The 22,662-nt window shown below is 40.1% G+C and overlaps 1 protein-coding gene across 1 annotated transcript in view; it reads left to right on the top strand.

Annotated features, from left to right (window-relative positions):
- The first annotated feature begins 19,484 nt into the window (after window positions 1-19,484).
- LOC134331899 (inactive N-acetylated-alpha-linked acidic dipeptidase-like protein 2) overlaps window positions 19,485-22,662 on the top strand; it is a 196,366-nt gene continuing 193,188 nt past the window's right edge. Inside the window, exon 1 of the mRNA XM_063013437.1 lies at window positions 19,485-19,972. Coding sequence (XP_062869507.1) covers window positions 19,485-19,972 — 488 coding nt within the window. The remainder of the gene's footprint in view (window positions 19,973-22,662) is intronic.

The following is a 22,662-nucleotide window of genomic DNA, read 5'->3' as shown; positions in this document are numbered from 1 at the left end:
TGACAAAATCTTGTGAGTAAAAAATTCTGTAAAAGCAATTTCACTTTAAAACAATTTTACCAACAATCAAACATGATAGTAGTAGTGTGTTTGCTGTATCAGGACTGGATGACTTGCCGGTATTCAGGGAAGGATTAATTTTACTCTCTATTAGAAAAGTCTGTAAGTCTTGTTTCTACACTCACTGTCCATTTTATCGGCTCCACTTACCATATAGAAGCACTTTGTAGTTCTACAACTACTGACTGTAGTCCATCTGTTTCTCTGCATGCTTTGTTAGCCCCCTTTTATGCTGTTCTTCAATGGTCAGGACCCCCACAGGACCACTACAGAGTAGGTGACATGGTGGTGGTGTGTTAGTGTGTGTTGTGCTTGTATGAGTGGATCAGACACAGCAGCGCTGCTGGAGTTTTTAAACACCTCACTTTCACTGCTGGACTGAGAATAGTCCACCAACCAAAAATATCCAGCCAACAGTGCCACGTGGGGAGCGTCCTGTGTGACCACTGATGAAGATCTGGAAGATGACCGACTCAAACAGCAGCAATAGATGAGCGATCGTCTCTGACTTCACATCTACAAGGTGGACCAACCAGGTAGGAGTGTCTAATAGAGTGGACATGTATTTAAAAACTCCAGCAGCGCTGCTGTCTGATCCACTCATACCAGCACAACACACACCAACACACCACCACCATCTCAGTGTGACTGCAGTGCTGAGAATCATCCACCGCCTAAATTATACCTGCTCTGTGGTGGTCCTGTGAGGGTCCTGACCATTGAAGAACAGGGTAAAAGCAGGTTAAAAAAGTATGTAGAGAAACAGATGGACTACAGTCAGTAATTGTAGTGCTTCAAAGTGCTTCTATATGGTAAGTGGAGTCCATCACAGGGCGAACACGCTCACATTGCTTTGTTGACGTTAAGCGTTGTTCGTACGGCCTGAGTTGCTTTTACCACGTCATATCTAACAGTTTGTTTCATTGGAGGCGCTTTGAAAAGGTCAGTGGCAAACTGGGTCAGAGTTCAATCAGCAGGTCCAACACACTCATGGAAGCGCAGTGGTAAGCTAAGCCACATTGCCACACTTCATAAGAAACAATGGCACTTAGGGCAATTTTAGTAGCTCCAATTAACTGACTGCATGTCTTTGGACTGGAGGAAACCCACACAGACACAGGGAGAACATGCATACTCCAAACAGAATGGACTCGGACCGCTCGACCTGGGAATCAAACCCGGGACCTTCTAGCTGTCGGGTGACAGTGCTACCCACCGAGCCACCCATCATCTAGATTTTACAGAACTACTATCACAATTCAGCAGAGACTCATTCAAGTTCTATTGTTTTTAAAACAACTCTCAGGTGATTACTGTTCATGAAGAGTACCGCGGTATTATTATTTGACAGGAGCTTTAACAGTTAATTCAGTTTACTGATTGTGATTCTGTCAAGACGTGTTTTTATTACACACAGTCTCATCGTATATCGTGATTGTGGGATCCGTTAAATATACAATGGGCGTGTGAGTCCGGTATTATTGCTTTTTCTCCTTAATGCACTTTCTTTATTGGCCCATTATTCTCCTTTCTAGTCACTGAGAGTTTACGCGTTCGTCTATAAAAAGCTCTGGGTGTTTGGGATTTCATTATTCGTGGCCTGTAAAATGGTACTGATTGCCGCTGCTTCTTTTTGTTTCGTTTGTATTGAAATGATCACAAATAGATTAAGCAATCTGGTGGGGATTTGAAATCCTGTGCAGAATAAAAGCAGTCACTGTTTGAACACAGGACGCAGTTATTAACCCAAACCGCCGACGTCTGTGCGGAATTTCAATGTCAGTTTTTACCCATTTTGTGTCGGTTCATTTTTTCTTCCTTCCATTCATTCCAGTGCCGGCATGTGCATTTAATAAAAGTGACTTCAAGCTGAATGCCATCCTTTTAGGAATGTTCTTTCACAATTTCCATAATGATGTTGTTGTATAAATGATTTTTTTTTACACCGGTGTGTCCCGGCATTCTTCAGTGGTTCAGTAGATTTACTTGTTGGCTTTATTTTCCTCCACCCTCGACCTGCTATAATTTCTCATGAAGCGGCACACAATAGGTGGGAATACGGCAGGGCACGAGTAAAATTAACTGTATGAAAGTTAAGGAGCCATGAAATTAAAGTATGGTCTCTTCTGCATTGCTAGAGGATTGTGCGTGTTTGCAAAAATAAAAGCTCCAGATCAGAAATTACACTATAATTCAGTTATGCCAGCGTTCCTAGGAATGGTCTGGTTTATAGATAAGCCATCAATTATTCGTTCATAAAATGTGAATTTTGTATTTTATTCACCTAGAAAAGACAAAATAAACAATTGAAGAAATGCATAAAATTGAATAACAGTGCATAAAGAGACATTTCATTAAAAACCAGCAGCCTGCATGAACAGATCTCCACAAACACAAAGGAGCCAGTAAAATGCAATTGTCTTTAACGTCTGCATGACTTTTTTTTGCAGTGTATCAAAGCACATCAAGCTTGAAGCTGTAAGTACATTTACATTTTCAGCATTTAGCAGACGCTTTTATTTAAAGCAGCTTACAGTACTGTGACAGTATATTGTCTAAGCAACTGAGGGATAAGGGCCTTGCTCAAGGGCCCAACAGTGGCAACCTGGCAGTGGTGGAGCTTGAACCAATGACCTTTCGATTCCTAGTCCAGTACCTTAACCACCTTAACTTCAACTTCATTTTTCTTTCACAAAATAATGCCTATAACGCTGAGCAGCTCACCATCTCTGGCTGTTCTGGTCATGGGATTTAGGTATTTTCTTTTTTTTTAATTGTATTTATTTCATTATTTATTTATGACTAAAACTTACTGGATACTTTTTTTTCTTTTTTTTTTAATTTTATTATTAATTTTATTTTAATATAAATTTATTTTATTTATTTATATATTTATTTTTTAACTTTTACTTTTTTTTGACTGGATACTAAAACTTTACCAATAACCAATAAAAAAATAAAAATAATGAAAAATAAATACTTCTATAAAAACTGGTGTGCTGGGTGTGTAGAATAAGGGATGCATAAAATGTTCTTGTGCAAGTTGCTCACAATATATACAGGTGCATCTCAATAAATTAGAATATTATCGAAAAGTTCATTTATTTCAGTAATTTATTTCAAAAAGTGAAACTCATACATTATATACAGTAGATTCATTATACACAGAGTGATATATTTCAAGCGTTGATTTCTTTTAATTTTTTTATGATCATGGCTTACAGCTAATGAAAACCCAAAAATACATACAAATATACAATTATTATTCTGACTCTTTGTTAAGGGACTTACCAGAGTGAAACCCCAGCTCACACAGTTAGCATTCAGCTTTGCAATTGATATGCTCTATAACACTGAATCAGCATTTCTTTAGTTATTTGGGACAAGTTTGTGATTTTTTTTAAAAACACTTTTGCTTGTAAAGAGTTAAAATAAATAAAAAATTAAACAAAGTTGGAATTGTGGGGCTCTACATTAGTTAATCATTAGTTATATGATCAGACAAGCATGCAGTGTCACCGGGCATCATCAGTTCATAACCTTGTAGCATAATCTCTTCTGGGCTGCTTTTATAACATCGGTGTGTTGTGCCACCAAGTGGCCAGATGTCAGTGATTTCATAAATGACTTACATTCCAAAAATCCTGACTGGCAGTTTTAAATGTACATTTAATTTATTAATCAATTAAACATAACTTAAGTCTACGCACTTGGTTAGTCATTGCTACCAGTCAATGCTGATGTAGGCTTATTTTGTGCTGTGATAATTTAATTTGCTCTCAAGCACACTGGATGATTAATAGTAGATCAAGTGTGCAATCTATCACGCAGTGAGGGAGGTGATTATTTCATTATAAACCTTTAAATAAAGCCATGGTCAATGATGCCCTATTTGATGTTGCTTATTCCTTCTGTCATCCTTCACCAGCCCGGCGTGGCTTCCTCTGGCAGGGTTTCTGAAACCGAGAGAATTCAGCTGAACACAGAGACTGTGTGTTGCAAATCTTTAATAGGTCAGAAGTAGTTAAAACACTGGTGACATTTGTGAAAACAAGGGATTGTGGGATTTTTCTGACTCTTTGCAGCACTCATAAATGGCCCACAGCAGAAAAGCACACCTGATCTGACCCCTACCATATTTCAAAGCAAACGCAGTGTAGGAAAACAGAAAAACATTTTTTATAGACAAAAACATCTAGTTTCTGATGGTAGAAGACATGAGTGGGTAGATTTCCCCAACAGATTTCTCTCATCTTTTGTACTAAGAACAAAGAACTGTGCGTGTAGTACATTACAAGAACAAAAGTATCAGTTTCCATACTTTAGCCACAGCCAAAACCTACAAAAATCAGTAGACAGTTGTGGTCCATTCACTAGCCCACCACTACCCACTATCCACAAGCGTCTACACGCACATGACTGGCTTTGTCTGAGGGAAGAGGATGGCCAAAAAAAATGCACAACCATGTGGCCAGACACAAGCTTAAGATCAGCATGTGTAATGTCTATTGCCAACTGAAGCGGTGTAAAGAATACCATCGTTGAACTTTGAACATGATTAAATTGGTGGAAACACATACTTTGGCTTGATTCAGACTTTTGTAAGGCTATTATGTTATGACCCTTTGACATCGTCAGTTTAAAACATTATAGCATCATCTCTTATGGGCTGCTTTTACAACATCAGTGTGTCACACCAGCCTGTGGCTATTAAACGTTCTCACTCACTCACTTTCTTAACCGCTTATCCAGTTAGGGTCGCTGGAACCTATCCCAGCTTTTCAATGGGCGCAAGGCACACAGTAACACCCTGGACGGGGCGCCAGTCCATTGCAGGGCAGACACACACACACACACACACCCATTCACCTATAGGACAATCTCCAATTAACCTGACTGCATGTTTTTGGACTGTGGGAGGAAACCCATGCAGACACGGGGAGAACATGCAAACTCCGGACCCGGACCAAGGACCTTCTTGCTATGAGGCGATGGTGCTACCCACCGAGCCACCGTGCCACCCTTATTAAACTTTCTAAAATTATGAAATGTTTTAGACACACATGGTACTGTACAGATGGCTATGAGCAAGCCGTAGCCTAGTGGATAAAGTACTAGACTAGTAACCAGAAAGTCGATGGTTCAAGCCCACCACTGCCGGGTTGCTGCTGTTGGGCCCTTGAGCAAGGCCCTTAACCCTCAATTGCTCAGACTGTGTGCTGTAACTGCAGTGTAAGTCATGTAGCAAGTCTTTGCTGTAAGGGCAGTTGTAGCCTAGTGGTTAAGGTGCTGGGCTAGTAATCGAAAGGTCACTGGTTCCTTGAGCAAGGCCCTTAACCCTCAACTGCTTAGACAACGCACTGTCACAGTACTGTAAGTCGCTTCGGACAAAAGCGTCTGCTAAATGCCGAAAATGTAAATGTACTAATGATGAATGATTGTCTTTATAAAGGATTTTTATTTAAAAGGTAGCTCTTGGGATGTAATATTTGTTCTCACAACAGAGTCTGAATTCCAGAAGGACCACCTAAAGATCTTTTTATAGAGCAGATATGTGAGCAGATTGTGTATGCCCTTTTATTTGATAGCACCCAGCACATCTGTAACCAATATTTCATGAATAAAAATAAATAAATAAAAATGAAGCCAAGCCCAGACGTTTGGATTTTTAAAGCCTTGACTGTCAATGATTTATTTATTAGGATTTTTTTAATGCATTTTCTCCAATTTTCTCCCAATTTAGCATAGTCAGTTTGTCTTCCGCTGCTGGGGGATCCCTGATTGCAGTCGAGGTGGGTATATTGCTGCTCACGCCTCCTCCGACCCGTGTGCAGCTTTTAGCGGAACCCCTTTTCACCCATGCACTCTGCACAGGCGCCTCTCTATCTGCTAATCAGGGTCCTTACACAGCGTTTGAAGACCCCACCCACATAGTCCGGTCATCCCACCATAGCAGAACCGTGTCTGCTGCAGGCACAGCCAATTATGCCTGCTAGATGGCACCCAGCCGACCGGTGGCAACACCAAGGAGTTCAGAATCTCTGCGCTGGTGTGGTAGTGGAATATCCCGTTGCGCCACCTGAGCGCCAATTAGGATTTTAATGTCATGTTTTACGCACTTTGGTTACGTCTTTGGACTGTGGGAAGAAACCGGAGCTCCTGGAGAAAACTAATGCAGACACGGGGAGAACATAAAAACCCCACACAGAAAGGACCCGGACCGCCACACCTGGGGATCGAATACAGAACCTTCTTGCTGTGAGATGACAGTGCTACCCACTGAGCAACCGTGCCACCCTACTGTCAATGACTGAATGCATTTAAAGGTTTTTTATACAAAACAATGCAGTTTCACTTTAGTTTGACTGGTTAGATAAATGCGATTGGCTGTTTTTAGCCAATCACATTGTAGGATTTAGAGAATCGCAGAAAAGACGCACTCTCATCTTTAACCAATGTGTGTTTTCTATGCCGTCATTGTTTGATGGACAGCTAAGTCCTAGAACTTCCTACAGTTTTGTTAAATCCTGAAAGTTCTAAGATGTCTTTTGTTGGTTTGCATAATTTTTGAAAGCATTTGGCAGCCTTAAGTGCCTGTACCCTGCATGAAGTCCCTGCGGTTAAATTAAAAGAGGTGCCACAAGGCTACCCTAATCTATTCAAACAGGAGCAGTGCTAAGTCAGGGATCGTTGAGGCTCAAAGTAACTCACAAGTCCAGTAGAGGTACGGCTTTGTTAACGTAATAGCAATCAATTGGTGTTGATTAGTCTATTGTGTGTACACTAGAGACCGCCTTGTACCTGCTCCACTGTATTCAAAGCTTTGCAATGCTACTTTTGCAATTTAGCAAAAGGCTTTGATCAAGATAACTAATTAACCACGCGGTTCGGGGGCTTAGCACAACCCTGAATAAACAATATGCTCGGGATTGCACTCTTAGCTTCTATTTTCTCTCTTTTCACGTTTTTTTTGGATCGGCTCCTTCCGGTGGTAAAGTGTTGTGTTGACACCGAGCCATTTCCCATCTCGCTCGGGCTAATCCTTTGTATGCATGCCCTCGCGACGGCATAATCAATTTGAGAGTTTGGCTGCGGTCATTATTACCTGCTGCAGGGCCATCTGTTGACGAGGGTTCGGGCGAGCGGATGCCAGCAATCTGGAGCAGTGCAGTGGAATGAAATGCAGAGGTTTGGATCGGAGCGTGGGGGAAGAACGACAGGAGAGAGCCAGATGGCTAGGGATGTAAACCCTCTTCACGATGGCAATAATTTCAGACATATTTATTAGAAATTATTTATTTTAACATTTATTTTTACTAACTGCTTCATCCTGGTCAGTGTCACTGATCTTGCATTACCCAAAAAACGCTGCAAAAGGAAAACTATACACACATTAATATATCCTCACCTGCTTAAACGTGGGGCGGTTTAGATCAACCAGTTCAGCCAGAGGTTTTAGGCATAAGTGTGGGAATCTGTGTCTATTTAGTCAAACACTTGTAAGATCAGACATCTCTTTACAGGCTTTGCTTTCTGAACACAAGCCTTTCCCAAAATACTGATGCTGTTTTTGAGGCGTATATGTATTTTTTGGTCATGTAGTGCACGCATACAGTGATTTGTTAACTGATCTAATTTATTTCTGCCATATTTATTGCATAATCCTTGTTATTATGCAAGAATATGGAAAAACAAGTCAGTTAGCAAAAGCCTTGGGGAAGCCTTGATGAAAGCCGTGGTCTGGTCAGTAGCCACATATGGACGTGAAGCATGGACACTAAGAAAAAGTAAATGATACACAATTAGGATTTTAACAGGCATTTAACAGGAATTTTAACAGGCACATGAACACAAAATTAACTTGCATGAGAACGCCCCCTTGTGGAGGCTTTATGTTACATCCTGTAAGCCACAGTAGGACCAGATTGTACAGAGCAAAGCAGCGAGAGTACGATTGTTTGTGTTGCCTGGGTTGTGTAAAAATCATGGACAAAAAACCCTGATCTAGCCCACTGGAGGCCCTGCAATGAATTGGTATCCAGGAAAATGGAGGAAACCTGCTTTAGAAGAAAGCTCTCAGTGAAAGTAATTTACCTTGTTTACTTGTGTAATTTGTGAAACCTATATAAAATAAAAAGTAAATACACATATAAGTAATGTATATAGTTTAATATGAATCTTTAGATGTATTACACTCATGCTTATTCTTTAAAAAACAGTTGCATTGTTGATTTTGCAATATCGAATTTCGGTACTGCTTGACTCAGCTCAGCTCAACACCTAAGAGTCGTGGGCCAAAAATAGGTTTCAGAGAAAAATAGTAATTAAATAAACAAATTTTAACTTGTGGAGGCGTTATGTTTCAACTTGTAAGCCACAGTAGGATCAGATTGTACAAAGCAAAGCAAAGAGAGTAAGATGCATTGCGTTGCCTGGATCGTGTGAAAAATAATAGGACAAAATGTAGCTCAGCGGTTAAGGTACAGGACTAGTAATCGGAAGGTCACTGGTTTAAGCCCCACATCTGCCAGCTTGCCACTGTTGGGCCCTTAAGCAAGGCCCTTAACCCTCAATTGCTTGCAATGTATACAGTCTTAGTTGTAAGTCACTTTGAAATAAAGTGTCTGCTTAATGCTGAAAATGTAAATGTGCCTAGGAAACTGGAGGAAACTCTACATTGGAACCTGTGTTGCTAAAGCTGTCCTTTACCACTACCTGCTTTGTGAGCCGCTTTTTTGGGAATTGTTACATGTGTAAAATAACAGTAACATACACCGATGGGGCATAACATTATGACCACCTTATTTAGGTGGTGGATCATTCTCAGCACTGCAGTGACACTGACATGGTGGTGGTGTGTTAGTGTGTGTTGTGCTGGTATGAGTGGATCAGACACAGCAGCACTGATGGAGTTTTTAAACACCTCACTGTCACTGCTGGACTGAGAATAGTCCACCAACCAAAAATATCCAGCCAACAGCACCCCGTGGGCAGCATCCTGTCACCACTGATGAAGGTCTAGAAGATGACCAACTCAAACAGCAGCAGTAGATGTGCGATCGTCTCTGATTTACATCTACAAGGGGGACCAACTCGGTAGGAGTGTCTAATAGAGTGGACATTGAGTGGACACGATATTTAAAAACTCCATCAGCGCTGCTGTGTCTGATCCACTCATACCAGCACCATGTCAGTCACTGCAGTGCTGAGAATGATCCACCACCTAAATAATACCTGCTCTGTTGTGGTCCTGTGGGGGTCCTGACCATTGAAGAACAGGGTGAAAGCAGGGTAAAAAAGTATGTAGATAAATAGATGGACTACAGTCAGTAATTGCAGGACTACAAAGTGCTTCTATATGGTAAGTGGAGCTGATAAGATGGACAATGTGTGTAGAAACAAGGAGGTGGTTTTAATGTTATGGCTGATCGATGTACGATCTCATCAATTGGTCTTGTGTGTGGCAACTTTGCAGGATAAAAGGGACCGTTCTTTATATCTGGTACTACTTGTACCAGGCTTGACAGGCGTCGTGGCGATCTATCACTGTGTCACAGATGTGGAAGACCTCATTTCCATGTGAAGGTGACATTCTGTTTGTGACAGCACCGAATGTTAATGACTGATCCTTATAAAGCAGAACACCAGCAAACGTCTCTATATTTAGACGCGCCCTCCTTGTTTTGTGAGTGACTTTCACCAAAACACATTTCCATCAGGTACAGATTTTAAGGGAATCTAGGCCATTGTTTTTTACTTTATAGGATGTTTGCTAAAAAGTTTATGTGCTAATGCTGCACGCTTCCAGGCAATTTTAAAATTCGTTCATAATAATGCTTCATGGTACAAAAATAAGTATCATCTATCATTACACAGTGAACAATGCACTGTCAGCAGTATGATTAGTTTTGAGTTCCCTGCCTTTGAAAGAAGGTTTTACACACACACACACACACACACACACACACACACACAATAAAAATATCCATAAGATGCTTAATTTTTGAAAACCTCATGGCACAGTGACTAATAATTAGATTCATACCTTACTTAACTCTAAACCCAAGTTAGTTGCTTATGGCCTCCTTATGGAGATTATTACATGGACCCAAGATATAGACTAAATTGGATGTTGGGGAGTACACCTACCTTGTACTTGAGGATGTTTTATTCATTAATCAATCAATAAATGAATGGGCGGCATTGTGGCTCAGTGGGTAGCAGTGTTGCCTCACAGCAAGAAGGTCCTGGGTTCGATTCTCAGGTGGAACAGTCTGTATGGGATTCCTACCCATAGTACAAATACAAAGAGTCAAGTTAATTGGAGATACTAGATTTGTCTTAGGTGTGTGTGTGTGTGTGTGTGTGTGTGTGTGTGTGTGTGTGTGTGTGTGTGTGTGTGTGTGTGTGTGTGTGTGTGTGTGTTGTTTTTGCCCTGTGATGAACTGGCGACCTGTCCAGGGTGTTTCCTGCTTTTTGCCCAGTGAACTCACCACGACCCTGAATAGGATAAAGCAGTGGTAAAACAGACAATGAATAAATAAATGAATGAATGAATAAATATTATTATTATTATTATTATTATTATCTACAGTATTATTATTATTATTATTATTATCTACATTGTTATTATTATATACGGTATTATTATTATTATTATTATTATTATTATTATTATTAAGTAGTAGTAGTAGAAAGTAGTATTAATTAATTAAAATTAAGTACAAAATACATTCAAAACATAGACCTAGATTATTAATTTAAGTGTATAATTAAGCAATAGAAGACAAGAATGCTAATTCTCGTAATTAACTGTAATTAACATCACAGCTGTAATTCTGTCTTATGCAACCATAAGTGTTCTGTTGCTTTCATACAACAATTTTGCAAATAGAAACAAAACAAACCACAGCACTGTTTTTTGTCTCATTAAACATTACAAGTCTTGGCATCTGGGGGAAACGATTCGAGTCCTTTGACAGTCTGACTTTTCTGATTCTCTGACTTTTTGCTAGCACTCTTGCTAAAGGTTTCAAACTCTTTGGCTCGCTCCATGTTGCTGTTTTTGTTTGTGTTATACGACATACGTCAGCAGCGCGTCCTGTATGGGCTTAGCATGCGTCGCAAACTAATTAAAGTGAATGTATATCGGCCCCATGGATCGGTTTAATTATCCGATATCCGATCCATCTCATTTTGGTAATATCGGGACCGATATCCGATCTTAATATCGGATCGGTGCATCCCTAGTAAAATCATGCATGTAAGCTTCAGCCGAATAAGCTTCTATGAATCTTCACACTTATGTTGTGATCTATCCTCACTAAACAATGTTTATTTTTATCCTCAGTGCACCTTACTGAGATAAATAATTATAACTCTGAGTAAAATTACATTTTAAATGATTGTTTTGGCTTTCGTTCATGCACAGTTAAAGCGTTCTCATCGTAGCTGTCTGGCTGCTGCGTTTAAAAGTGTGAATTTCTACATATAGCAGAGCTGCAACACAAACTTCAGCTGCTACGTCTGATGGCTCTGACGTTCCTACTGAGTAACCTGCACATTTCATTTAAGGTTTAGAGGCTTTAAGGTTTGGTCAAATCAGAGATGCTGTTATTCTAGTGAAGGCATTTACACAGATGAGGAATGACTGATTGCAAGCATCCTGTCTCCCCACGTACAAATGAAATCTGTCAGAGTAAACATGGCATTACAGAGAGAGACTCAGTCTTGCTTGGCATTGTGCACAACAATCAGTTAACACCCGGGGATTTGTACTGTTAAAGTCAAAAGTTTACATACACTATAAAGGAACTTGTTTCTATGTTTTGGGATGTGAATGATAGAAACATGGACATATTTTTTTCTATTTTATTTAAGCATTTTCTTCCAATTTTTTTCTTCCGCTGCTGGGGGATCCCTGATTGCAGTCGAGGAGGGTATATTGCTGCTCACGCCTCCTCCGACCCACGTGCAACCCTTAGCGGAACCCTTTTTCACCTATGCATTATGCACAGGCGCCTCTCTATCTGCTAATCAGGGTCCTTACACAGCGTTTGAAGACCCCACCCACATAGTCCAGTCATCCCGCCCTAGCAGATACGTGTCTGCTGCAGGCACTGCCAATTATGCCCGCTAGATGGTGCCCAGCCAGCCAACTGGTGGCGACACACACGAGCATCTTTAACTAAAACTTTTAAAGACTTTGTAGAGTTCTAAACATAAAGTAGGTGGACACCTGATCATGAGCTTGTTGGATGTCCATTTCCAAAACCATTGGCATTAACACCTGTTGCCACACAGCTGGAAGCATATATCATTTATTGTATATAATTATCTATTTTACCCCTTTAAGCATCGAGTATGGGGTGTTGTGAGGTGTCCACACACATAAAGCTTGGACAGTGATCGATGCCACATGTGGCAGAACCTAATCTTTCTTTCAGACTTACTTAAAGTAGACACACACACACATTTGAGGAAAGAACATAAATACTGTAAATTAAGCCAGTCAGGCATCGACAAACAGACTTGATTTGCAAATATAATTTATTGTCTAGCCTGTGAAGGACGGGGGTGAGGTGGCCAAGATCCTGGGATGGATTGTTGTCCTTTCTGTAATACGTTACTACTGCCCAGTGATTCTGGGGAAAATGGACTTACCATGACCCTGACCAGGATAAAGTGGTGATCAAAATATTGTCAAAACATCAAAAGTTTTTTTCTTCATATAAAATCAAGTCGTGTTTAAGTCGAAGCAGAAGACTTCAATAATCTCAGCACAGACTATAATTTGTTATCTGTTACAAGTCGGTGCGACTGTCTTTTTACCCATCGTCACATTCTGTACTTTATTCCCTACAAATGGATGCAATATCTCTCATTGCAGTTTAGCCTGATAGATGGACGCAATAAAGTCTGATCCTGCTTTAGAGCTGCTGAAAACAAATGTTTTCTCCCACTCTTTGTCTGGTTCTTTCTCTTCCAACTGAATATAATGAATGTGAGCCATTGATCTGTTGCTCTGGTTTATCTGTCTCAGCAACAGGTAATTTGTCTTTTGAACCAATTCTGTCTTCATCAGGACGCTCTCGTCTTCACCTTCACGTATTGATCAGGATGCTCAAATTAAGCACTTCTGTGAAAGCTTATTGTCAATATGGGAAGTCCTGCCATCTTTTACCATTTGTTTTGGGAACTATTAATGGGACCCACGGCGGAGTTCTTTTCATGTTGTGTTGAATGCCGTGCTTTCCAAGAGGCCTTGTTTGTGGTGACCAGCAGGGCTGTAGTGCATTCACTGAAATCACAATATAAAACCATGTTTATAATGCCATCGGGTTTTATATAGCGTGGCTACAGAATAGACACATTAATCGGCTTTCAGGGCAGACTGGGTCATGCCTGTTCAGCCTGAATTGCTATATTTTCAATAGTGTTTTTTTTATTTTTATTTATTATTTATTATTTTCAGACCCGGGAATGTCATGGAAACCAACTAAATACAGAACAGGGGGTGTTAATTTGGTTCTGAATGTCATACATTCGCACATTTGCTGGGCATTCTATTAGTAACACCGTGCTGATACTGGGTGCAGTGAGGTACAGTGTAGCCTAAGGGTTAAGATACTGGACTAGTTAGCAGAACGCTGCTGGTTCAAACCCCACCACTGCCAAGTTGCCACTGTTGGGCCCTTGAGCAAGGCCCGTAACCCTCAATTGCTTAGACTGCGTACTGTAAATCACTTTGGAGAAAAGCGTCTGCTAAATGCCGAAAATGTAAATGGGTAGGCATGCTTTTTGGCATGGATTTCACAAGATGCTAAAAACGTTGCCCATATAGAGTGTTGGATTTAAACAGTGCTCATTTGGCATTTGGGTGCCCAATTTGCAATTGTCCAGTCCTTTACACTGCCACCACTAACACAACTGTTATCACAAGTCAACAAAATGAGTCCATGGATTCATACGTACCATCTATATATGGCAGAAATTAAGATTTATCAGACCAGGCAAAGTGTTTTTTTTTTTTTTTCAGTTTTGGTGAGCATATGCCCACTGTAGCTGTAGATTTCTGTTCTTGTCTTACAAGAGTGGAACCTAATGATATTCTATCGTAGCCGATACGCTTTATGGTTAGACAAGTTTGCATTAAGATGCTGTTTTGTTCACCACAGTTGTAACAAGAAGATATTTAATTAACCAAATTACCAGTGCATATACTTTCAAACTGTACAACATTCAGCTTCTCATGTAAACAGTACATAGTAAATACACCGATCAGCCATAACATTAAGACCACCTCTTTGTTTCTACACACGTTGTCCATTTTATCAGCTCCACTAGTTCTACAATTACTGACTGTAGTCCATCTGTTTCTCTGCATGCTTTGTTAGCCCCTTTCATGCTGTTCTTCAATGGTCAGGACTCTCCCAGGACCACTACAGAGCAGGTATTATTTGGGTGGTGGGTCATTCTCAGCACTGCAGTGACACTGACATGGTGGCGGTGTGTTAGTGTGTGTTGTGCTGGTATGTGTGGATCAGACACAGCAGAGCTGATGGAGTTTATAATATGGAGTTAAATAATATCTGCTCTGTAATGGTTCTGTGGGGGTCCTGACCATTGAAGAACAGCATGAAAGGGGGCTAACAAAGCATGCAGAGAAACAGATGGACTACAGTCAGTAATTGTAGAACTACAAAGTGCTTCTGTATGGTAAGTGGAGCTGATAAAATGGACAGAGTGTAGAAACAAGGAGGTGTTTTTTTTCGAGCAATGTCATTAGCAGATTTGAGAACTGTTATGGCTGTATCATTATCTGTGTGCTTTTTGTAGAAAGAAATGTATAGAGGAGAGCATACAGCCTTGAGGGATAACAAACTTGACAATTGAAGGTTCTGACATGTTTTCTCAGACACAAACACATTTTTTCTCTTAGCTAGTTGATAGAAAGTCTGTAATCTTTTACCAGATAGACGTGGGCTGAAGAAACACTTTTATTTATTCATTTTTTATTAGCTGATTCATCTGGTTTAGGGTAATAATGGGTCTGTTGTTACACAGAAAAATAATGCACAAAGCAAGAATACACACCGGACAGGATGCCAAACTACTGCTGAAACTGTATCAGACTTTGTGCATATTAAAAGTATTTTTTTTGCATGGATAAGTGTTTTTTAGAAGTTTCATCTGTAATGAGAGTCTCAGGCCAGAGGGAAAACATTCTGCCTGCACTTCTCCTGAAGCGTGGGCTGTTCAGATGGGTAAAAAAGTTTTGCTTTCTGCAATATCCTGTTTTCTCTAATATCTGCACTTTTTTATTCAGACCTCTGACTCCGGGTCACCTCCTTTGATACTGTGCCATGGGTGCGATGCGGGCAGTTCATTGAGCCGCATCATGACGACGAGTTGAGTTTAGTTTTGGCTGATACCTGTCTAGGGTGAGCTTGGATTCATTTCCTGATAGATGTTGTTAGTCTTGCTACTACTACATCTACGTGGCATGTTGTCTTTCCGCCGTGAGCGACACCCCGGCGCCCCCCTGCTGAGAGTGCCACAGCCCACAGTGTCTGTCTCTTCCAATTTTAACCACTTCTGTCAGGAGAGGTTTTATAAATATTGATTACGCTGACTATAAAATGCACAAAACATGAAGCACTCACAGCCCGGATGAAGCATCTTCTATCTCCAATGTGTCAATCACTAGAATTTGTGACTCACAATCTCTTATGATCCAAATATCATGCAACATATCTAAAATCCAATTTAACATAATGTAACCTAATGCTGTCTGTATAAATTGCTGCTCAAAATCTGTCTTTTGGATGTTGGGAAAATTGATTTAGCCTGGGCTAAATGTGTAGAGGGAGTGCACTCCGGCGGCAGATTTTTAGTGTCACTGTCAAATCAATCTCAGAGGGAAAAGTCAAAGATGGTGCATTCCATTGGCCTTTAATTGATGGCTCTGTTGTGGAGCTGAGAAGCGTTAAATTGCTGACATTTCTGGTGATTGAATGTCAGCTGTCATTCTGCTACAAAGACAGCTCGGTCTCTTTGTCACCTGAGAGAGTGATCCGAGAGGCTAGGTTGGTAAAAGAGACCACAGAAGAGGGTCGGTCCTGCCCTGAAAGTTTGACAAACCGGTATAATTGTGATGGGTCAGGAGGTAAATGAGGACCTTGTCTCTGTATGCACGTCTAAATTGAGAGAAGGTTTGTGGAGTGTAGAAGATTAATGAAGAGAATCACCATTCCGGACCACCTTTATATCCCTCTCTATAGTCCTGTATCATTATCTGTCAGTGCTTTGGTGCTTCAAAGCCCAGCCTAACAGGCTTATTGACTGTTGGCATTACAACCACTAATTACAACTCCCCATGAAGGACTTGGGGATGGACTTAAGAGCTTGAGAGACAACCAGGGATGGGAAGATCAGAATCACAAATTGCCACCCTGAGGATTGTTGTGAAACAGTCGATTGAATCAAACTCTGTAGTCTACATGAATTTGTGATAGCTTTAGACTATAAGAAAGCTTTCAAGAGAGCAGACGGCTTACTGTGGCATTTCAACCATTTTTTTTTACATCACATGTAAAATATATAAGATAATGCCGTGTCTGATTGTTCATGAAGGTATTTTACTTACAAATGTAAAGTTTTAAGGTTTTGAGAGTAATCCAAAGATGCTTCTTTTTCATTTTCCTCTTTCTGCTGTACATTGACTGGATAGTGAGGCAAACAACATACAAACATTTACTGCTATCATTGGTCAACAATACTCAAGAACTAAAGATGACAAGACTCAACCACATCAAGAAATGCAAGAAAACACTCACTGGAATATCAGCACAGGTTAAACTCTCCATTATCACCAAAAAAAGACAAAATTCCTAAGACAAATGCGCCCAGGTTACTTGTGTAACCAGTAACTACCGTTTCTGTCGTGGATGTAACCAAAGTGTGTAAAACATGCTGTTAAAATCCTAATAAATAATTAAATAATAAATGCAGTGTAATGACAAAACAGAAAAAAATAATGATTTGTTTATTAGGATTTTAACGTCATGTTTTACACTTTGGTAACATTCATGACAAGATCGATAGTTACTCAGTTCACAAGGTTATATCGAACACAGTCATGGACAATTTTGTATCTCCAATTCACCTCACTTGCACGTCTTTGGACTGAGGGAGAAAACCGGAGCACCCGGAGGAAACCCACGCAGACAACATGCAAACTCCACACAGAAAGAACCTGGACCTTCCCACCTGGGGATCGAACCCAGTACCTTCTTGCTGTGAGGCGACAGTGCTACTCACTTAGCCACCGTGCCGCCCTGCAATAATAAACTTCTCCTACACCCACAAGGCTACCCAAACATGTTTTTCTCTCAAACTGCTGTGTTGACAGTGTGCTTTAAAAATAAAAATGTTGCCTTTTCTAACACTGCTTGATTTGAATCAGCGATGGCTTATTTTGTCCACTGTGAAATTTCATGTTTGTGCTACAGTAATAACCAGGTTGGGTTCATGACAATCATTTTTAAAGGAAAAAGTCAAATTTGATGACGTACTCTGAAACTGAACTCTTTTTATCAATTTGACCTCGGCTCCATTATCCTTTATAGTACTTTTCTTTTAGCAGCGGCTGTGAACTCCTGCGTACCTGTAACTGACCTGTGTAAAAAGATTCTGATCTAACTATGCCTATGATAGCTGTGGCTTTATGCTACTATATTTATGCATATCGGTAAATGAGCTGATTTATTAAAGCTAACAGACCCAAACTATGATGAATCCAAATAAAACATTGTATAATATTAATGGTAAGTTATACCACATCATAAATAAAGTGATATAATTATTAAACAATACTGTGTTGGTAATTACTGCATTACTACATTGTTATTACAGTTCATTCTTGTTTTATGTACTGTGGTGGAACCTTTTCTGTCAGAAAGCAAATTCAAACACAAGAGATTCTTTTTAGCTGGATTGAAATGTGATGAAAGCACAGTTGTGGATTCTTACATACAGCATAGAAGCATACCGCAGCAAGAACAACTAATTGATTTTACATCGAAAACACAAAGAGAATCATTAAGATGCCGTGAAACATATTCAAAAATAAGAAAATACATCTTGGCACCATAGAGTCTGCTATGTTCTAAATAATTCTGGTCTTGTGATGTGATAGCTTGTCCTTGTTATGTTTATCTTTGCATGTTCTGTTCTCTTTTGTGACCTCGGTCGTGCTCGAAGTGCTCTTAAAAACCTTTTTACTGCATATGTGAAATACTTTTATATGCTTTTATAAGAAGCCCCTTACTCATAATTTTCTATCACAGTATCCCTCAATATAAAAACAACGCATGTTAATTTAAAAACAAGGCGATACACGTTTGCCAAACCCCTGCATGTTATAAAGCAATTTTCCAGAATATGCAGAAATTTAAGTGTAGTGATTAATACCATAATAATAATAACAATTTATTATTATTAATAATAATAATAATAATAATGCTGGGGTGGCGCAGCGGGCTATTACACTAGCCCACCATTGTTGAGATCCGTGTTTGAATCTCATTGCTGCTATCGGCCAGCTGGGCATCTACACAGACATGATTGGCTAAGTTGGGGATGGGGGATGAATGAAGCACCACACTGGACTGTTAACTGGTTCAAGGAGTTCCTGCCTTGTGCCCAATGTTGCACGGTGAATCTGGGCCTGCCGTGACCCTGACCAAGATGAAGCAATTAATAATAAATTATAATGTTTAAATAAAAAAAAAGTGAAAAATGTACTCTAAAATCTTTATTTATTTATTTATTATTTTTATTCATTAATTCTTATTAATTCAGTCATGTATATACTGTACATATAAATATCAGGCTAAATTTGTAAAGCATCGTAAAGCAAAATCCAACCACAAGCTATTTGTTCCTGTTTCCTTTGACCTGTGGTTGTTTTTATTTTAATACAGTTTGATTTAAGTGCACCATTTAATGTTACTGACGACCGTTCTGTTGTAACAGACAGAACATCTTCAGTTTAGATAGATTACTGCCTGACTTTATTTCCTGTTTAACAATCTAAAAAGCTGCCTCTGTTTTATTAATGTCTATAAAAGTCTTTTAAAGAGAACAGCATGGTGTCTAACGAGACCTGTCTGAGGTTCCTAATTGTGGTTTTTCAGATTCCAATAAATAAGTGAATAAAACAATACAATTATTGCTTAATTTATGTTTACCTTTCTTTTAGGTCTCCAAGTTTATGTAATTTTAATGAAACAGGATAATTTAAGAGCTTATTATAATATGTTGTCTGCATTTTAAAGTTGCATTTTATTTCTTTTAAATATGACGTAAACTTGTCATACTGTCTTTATCCATAGTAATCTGTGTGTGTTTTAGGTCTTAACATGGCATTTAGGAAAGCACATGCCAACCACAATAGGTCCATGCTCCTGCAGGACCTGGAGAGCAAAGAGCCCACGTCATTGGACCTGGAATGGGACATGGAGAAGGAACTTGAAGAGCCAGGCTTGGACAGCTTCAGACCCGTATGTGTGGACACACGGTCTTTTGAAAACCCCTCCAGTGTGGGAATGAATCCAGACCAGGACACCATTCAGCCCTCTGTATCCCCCCACGGGCGGTTCGAGAGGCTGCAGGAGGACCCAAATTATGTTACGCACTTCAGTAGGACTGGACCCAAAGAGCACAAGATGAGTGCGTCCTGCATAGCCAAGTCCCTGCTGGCTGGGACAGGAGTCTTCGTTTTGGGACTGCTGATTGGTCTTTATGCACATGGAACAAAGGAGCAGACGACTCCGCCCAAAACAAGCTCGGATATAATGGAAAAGGTTTTACAGAGCATCACAGCTGAGAAGATCCAGGCAATAAAAAGGTCAGTGGATTTATTTTTATATTTATTTAAATTTTTTATATTCAATTAGACCAGGACTGAAATTTACTAGTACATGCACTATATGGCGAAAGTGAATGCCTGATTATGAGCTTATTGGACATTAAATTCCAAAACTTTTGGCGAGCAGCCGGTTCGCTGATAGAAAGGCAAGGGACTTTCCCCTTTCTGACGTTGTCAGCCGTGGGAGTGCGGTGTAATAAAACCGGTTAAAACAGGTTTAATGTTTGGAATAGTGTGGGAAGCGTTTAGTGAAAAGTTGTTATGATATGATGTGATTTATGGTGTATTTTATGTTCGTGTTTATGTTAAATTTGTAAGATACCATATTCGTTAAGTGTGTTGTGTTTGGTGACCTCTCTGTTCTGTTCACTTGTTCAGCATAGTGGGGGGGGGGGGGGGTATCTAGTCTCTGTCTCTGGGGGGGTCTGCTGTATTCTGCAGTGTATCTAGTCTCTTCTTCATGCTTTTGTAACTGGTTTAAGAGCAATTGAATATAATAAGCGCTGCCTTGTACAGTTTAAAGAGCAGAAATGTTTCCTTATGTCTCGCCAACACAGCAATATTGGGCTGTCACCACTTGTGCAGCCACCTCCATAATAATGACCATAGTTTTGGAGCTGAATGTTTAACAAGCCAATGGCGAAGTGTCTATATATAACTGCAGTGGTCAGTATCTATCAAAAGTGGTCCAAGGAAGGAACGGTGGTAAACCGGCGACAGGTTCATGGGCGGTCAAGGCTCACTGATGCATGTGGCACGAAGGCTGGCCCGTGTGGTCCGATCCAGCAGACGAGCTACTGTAGCTCAAACTGCTGAAGAAGTTAATGCTGGTTCTGATAGAAAGGTGTCAGACTCCATGCCTCGATGGGTCAGGGCTGTTTTGGCAGCAAAAGGAGGACCAACACAATATTAGAAGGGTGGTCATAATGTTATGCCTCATTGGTGTATATATACTGTATATATAAATCAGTTAATAAGTTAAATAAATCAGTTGGCACTTGCATCATTTGTACCAAACAGAACCTTGTGGGTTACATAAGTTAAGCGCAGTAGTTGCAGCTTCAAGGGCACTGTAGTCTGCCATAGCAAAACATCCCAAATAAACAGATGTGGCTTTGTCTGAGGACAGGCTCTGTGGGACCGGTTTGTTCTGACCAAGACAGTCCTGCAGCCAAAATACATCACAGCCTATCCCCCAAAGTGACAGCACCTGCTCTAGACTGTGCAGGTACTACAGTTAAAATTAAATGCCTACAAGCCTCGAGTGGCCCGACACTGTTTCAGAGCGAGGGATTATGGAAAGCATGTGTATTTGTGTCAAAATAATAACTCGCTGTTCAATTTATGCTAAACTTAGGTAACCTCGGTCCTGCAGCGCTCTGTTTGGTATCGCTGATTCATTGTTTATTTAACCAGATATAGTTTTGTGCTGCAGTGCTTGTTCAGAACGAAATACCAGCAATACTGTAGCAGAAAAAGACAAAGCAAAGATGTCACAATATTGTATTCACTCATTCAAGCTTGGTATTGAAAACTAGAATATGAATATGAATATTTACAAAAGAAAATGATTGCATTATTTTGTCCTTTGTGCAGCAGAAATTTTGCTCTCTGTTGTAGGAAATAATAGAATTTATTGTGGGCACTTGTGGAAATGAAAAAGAGTTTTAGTGAAAAGAGACAGTGCTGAGTTTCATCTCCTACATTAAGCTGAAGCCTTTCCCTCCCGTCCGTCTGAGGTGCTTGGGTGAAGATTGGAAAAGGTTTTAAAGATCGTTCCTGAGCTGGTTCAGTGCACATGCTAATAACCTCATTAGAACTAATTCAGGACACTTCAGCTCTACTTTGACTCGCTTCAGCTTTTCTCACCTCATTTTTTCCTGTAGATGTACTGAAAGACAAAACAGTGACCGTGTTTAAAGTAAACATTTTGGTTTTTATGTAGAGCAGCATAAAAAAGAAACGGTAATAATCAGTGATGGGATTGTAGTGTTGATGGGACTGTTGAAAATCATAATTTTTTGGGTTAAAAAATACATAGAGCACAGCTCATATATGGTTTATATTCTTTTATTTGTCATATATACATACACGTGTACAGTTTAATGAAATTCTTTTTCTGCATATCCCAGCTCCTTTGGAAGTTGGGGTCAGAGAACAGGGTCAGACATTGTACGGGGTCCCTGGAGCCAAAGAGGTCAAGGTGGCTGCATAGCAGAGCTGAGATTTGAACTCTCAGCCTTTCAAATAATAGCTAAAGACTCGGCCCACTAGGCTACCCACATGCCCCCTCCTCTTCTTTTTACCTGTGTGAGAGGGTTTGTATGGGGATCAGTAACAATCTTTATTATCCCGCCCCACTGTGCAGGAACCATAGATGAGCCAGCAGAGGTCATAATTGCAGCAGTCGTAAGAGAACACAGTTGTGAGGGATCAGCCATTGTCCCGCCCCTTACACACAGAAACAGCCAATATTATTTAACCAGGTCATTGCCACTGCTGAGACTCTGTAGTGGACATATTTGCCATCTGTCACCCAATCAGAAACAAGGATTTTTGTCATGGTCTTGGTATGAGCTCTAATTAACAAATGTGATCTTAGGCCGCTCAGGTGGCGCAGCGGTAAAAACACACGCTGGAACCAGAGCTGGTTTCTCAAATACATCGTA

This window comes from Trichomycterus rosablanca, chromosome 17 (assembly GCF_030014385.1).
Source record: "Trichomycterus rosablanca isolate fTriRos1 chromosome 17, fTriRos1.hap1, whole genome shotgun sequence".
NCBI classification, from domain to species: Eukaryota; Metazoa; Chordata; class Actinopteri; order Siluriformes; family Trichomycteridae; genus Trichomycterus; species Trichomycterus rosablanca.
Note: the sequence above shows the minus strand (reverse complement) of the source record. Positions and strands in the feature narration are given on the sequence as shown.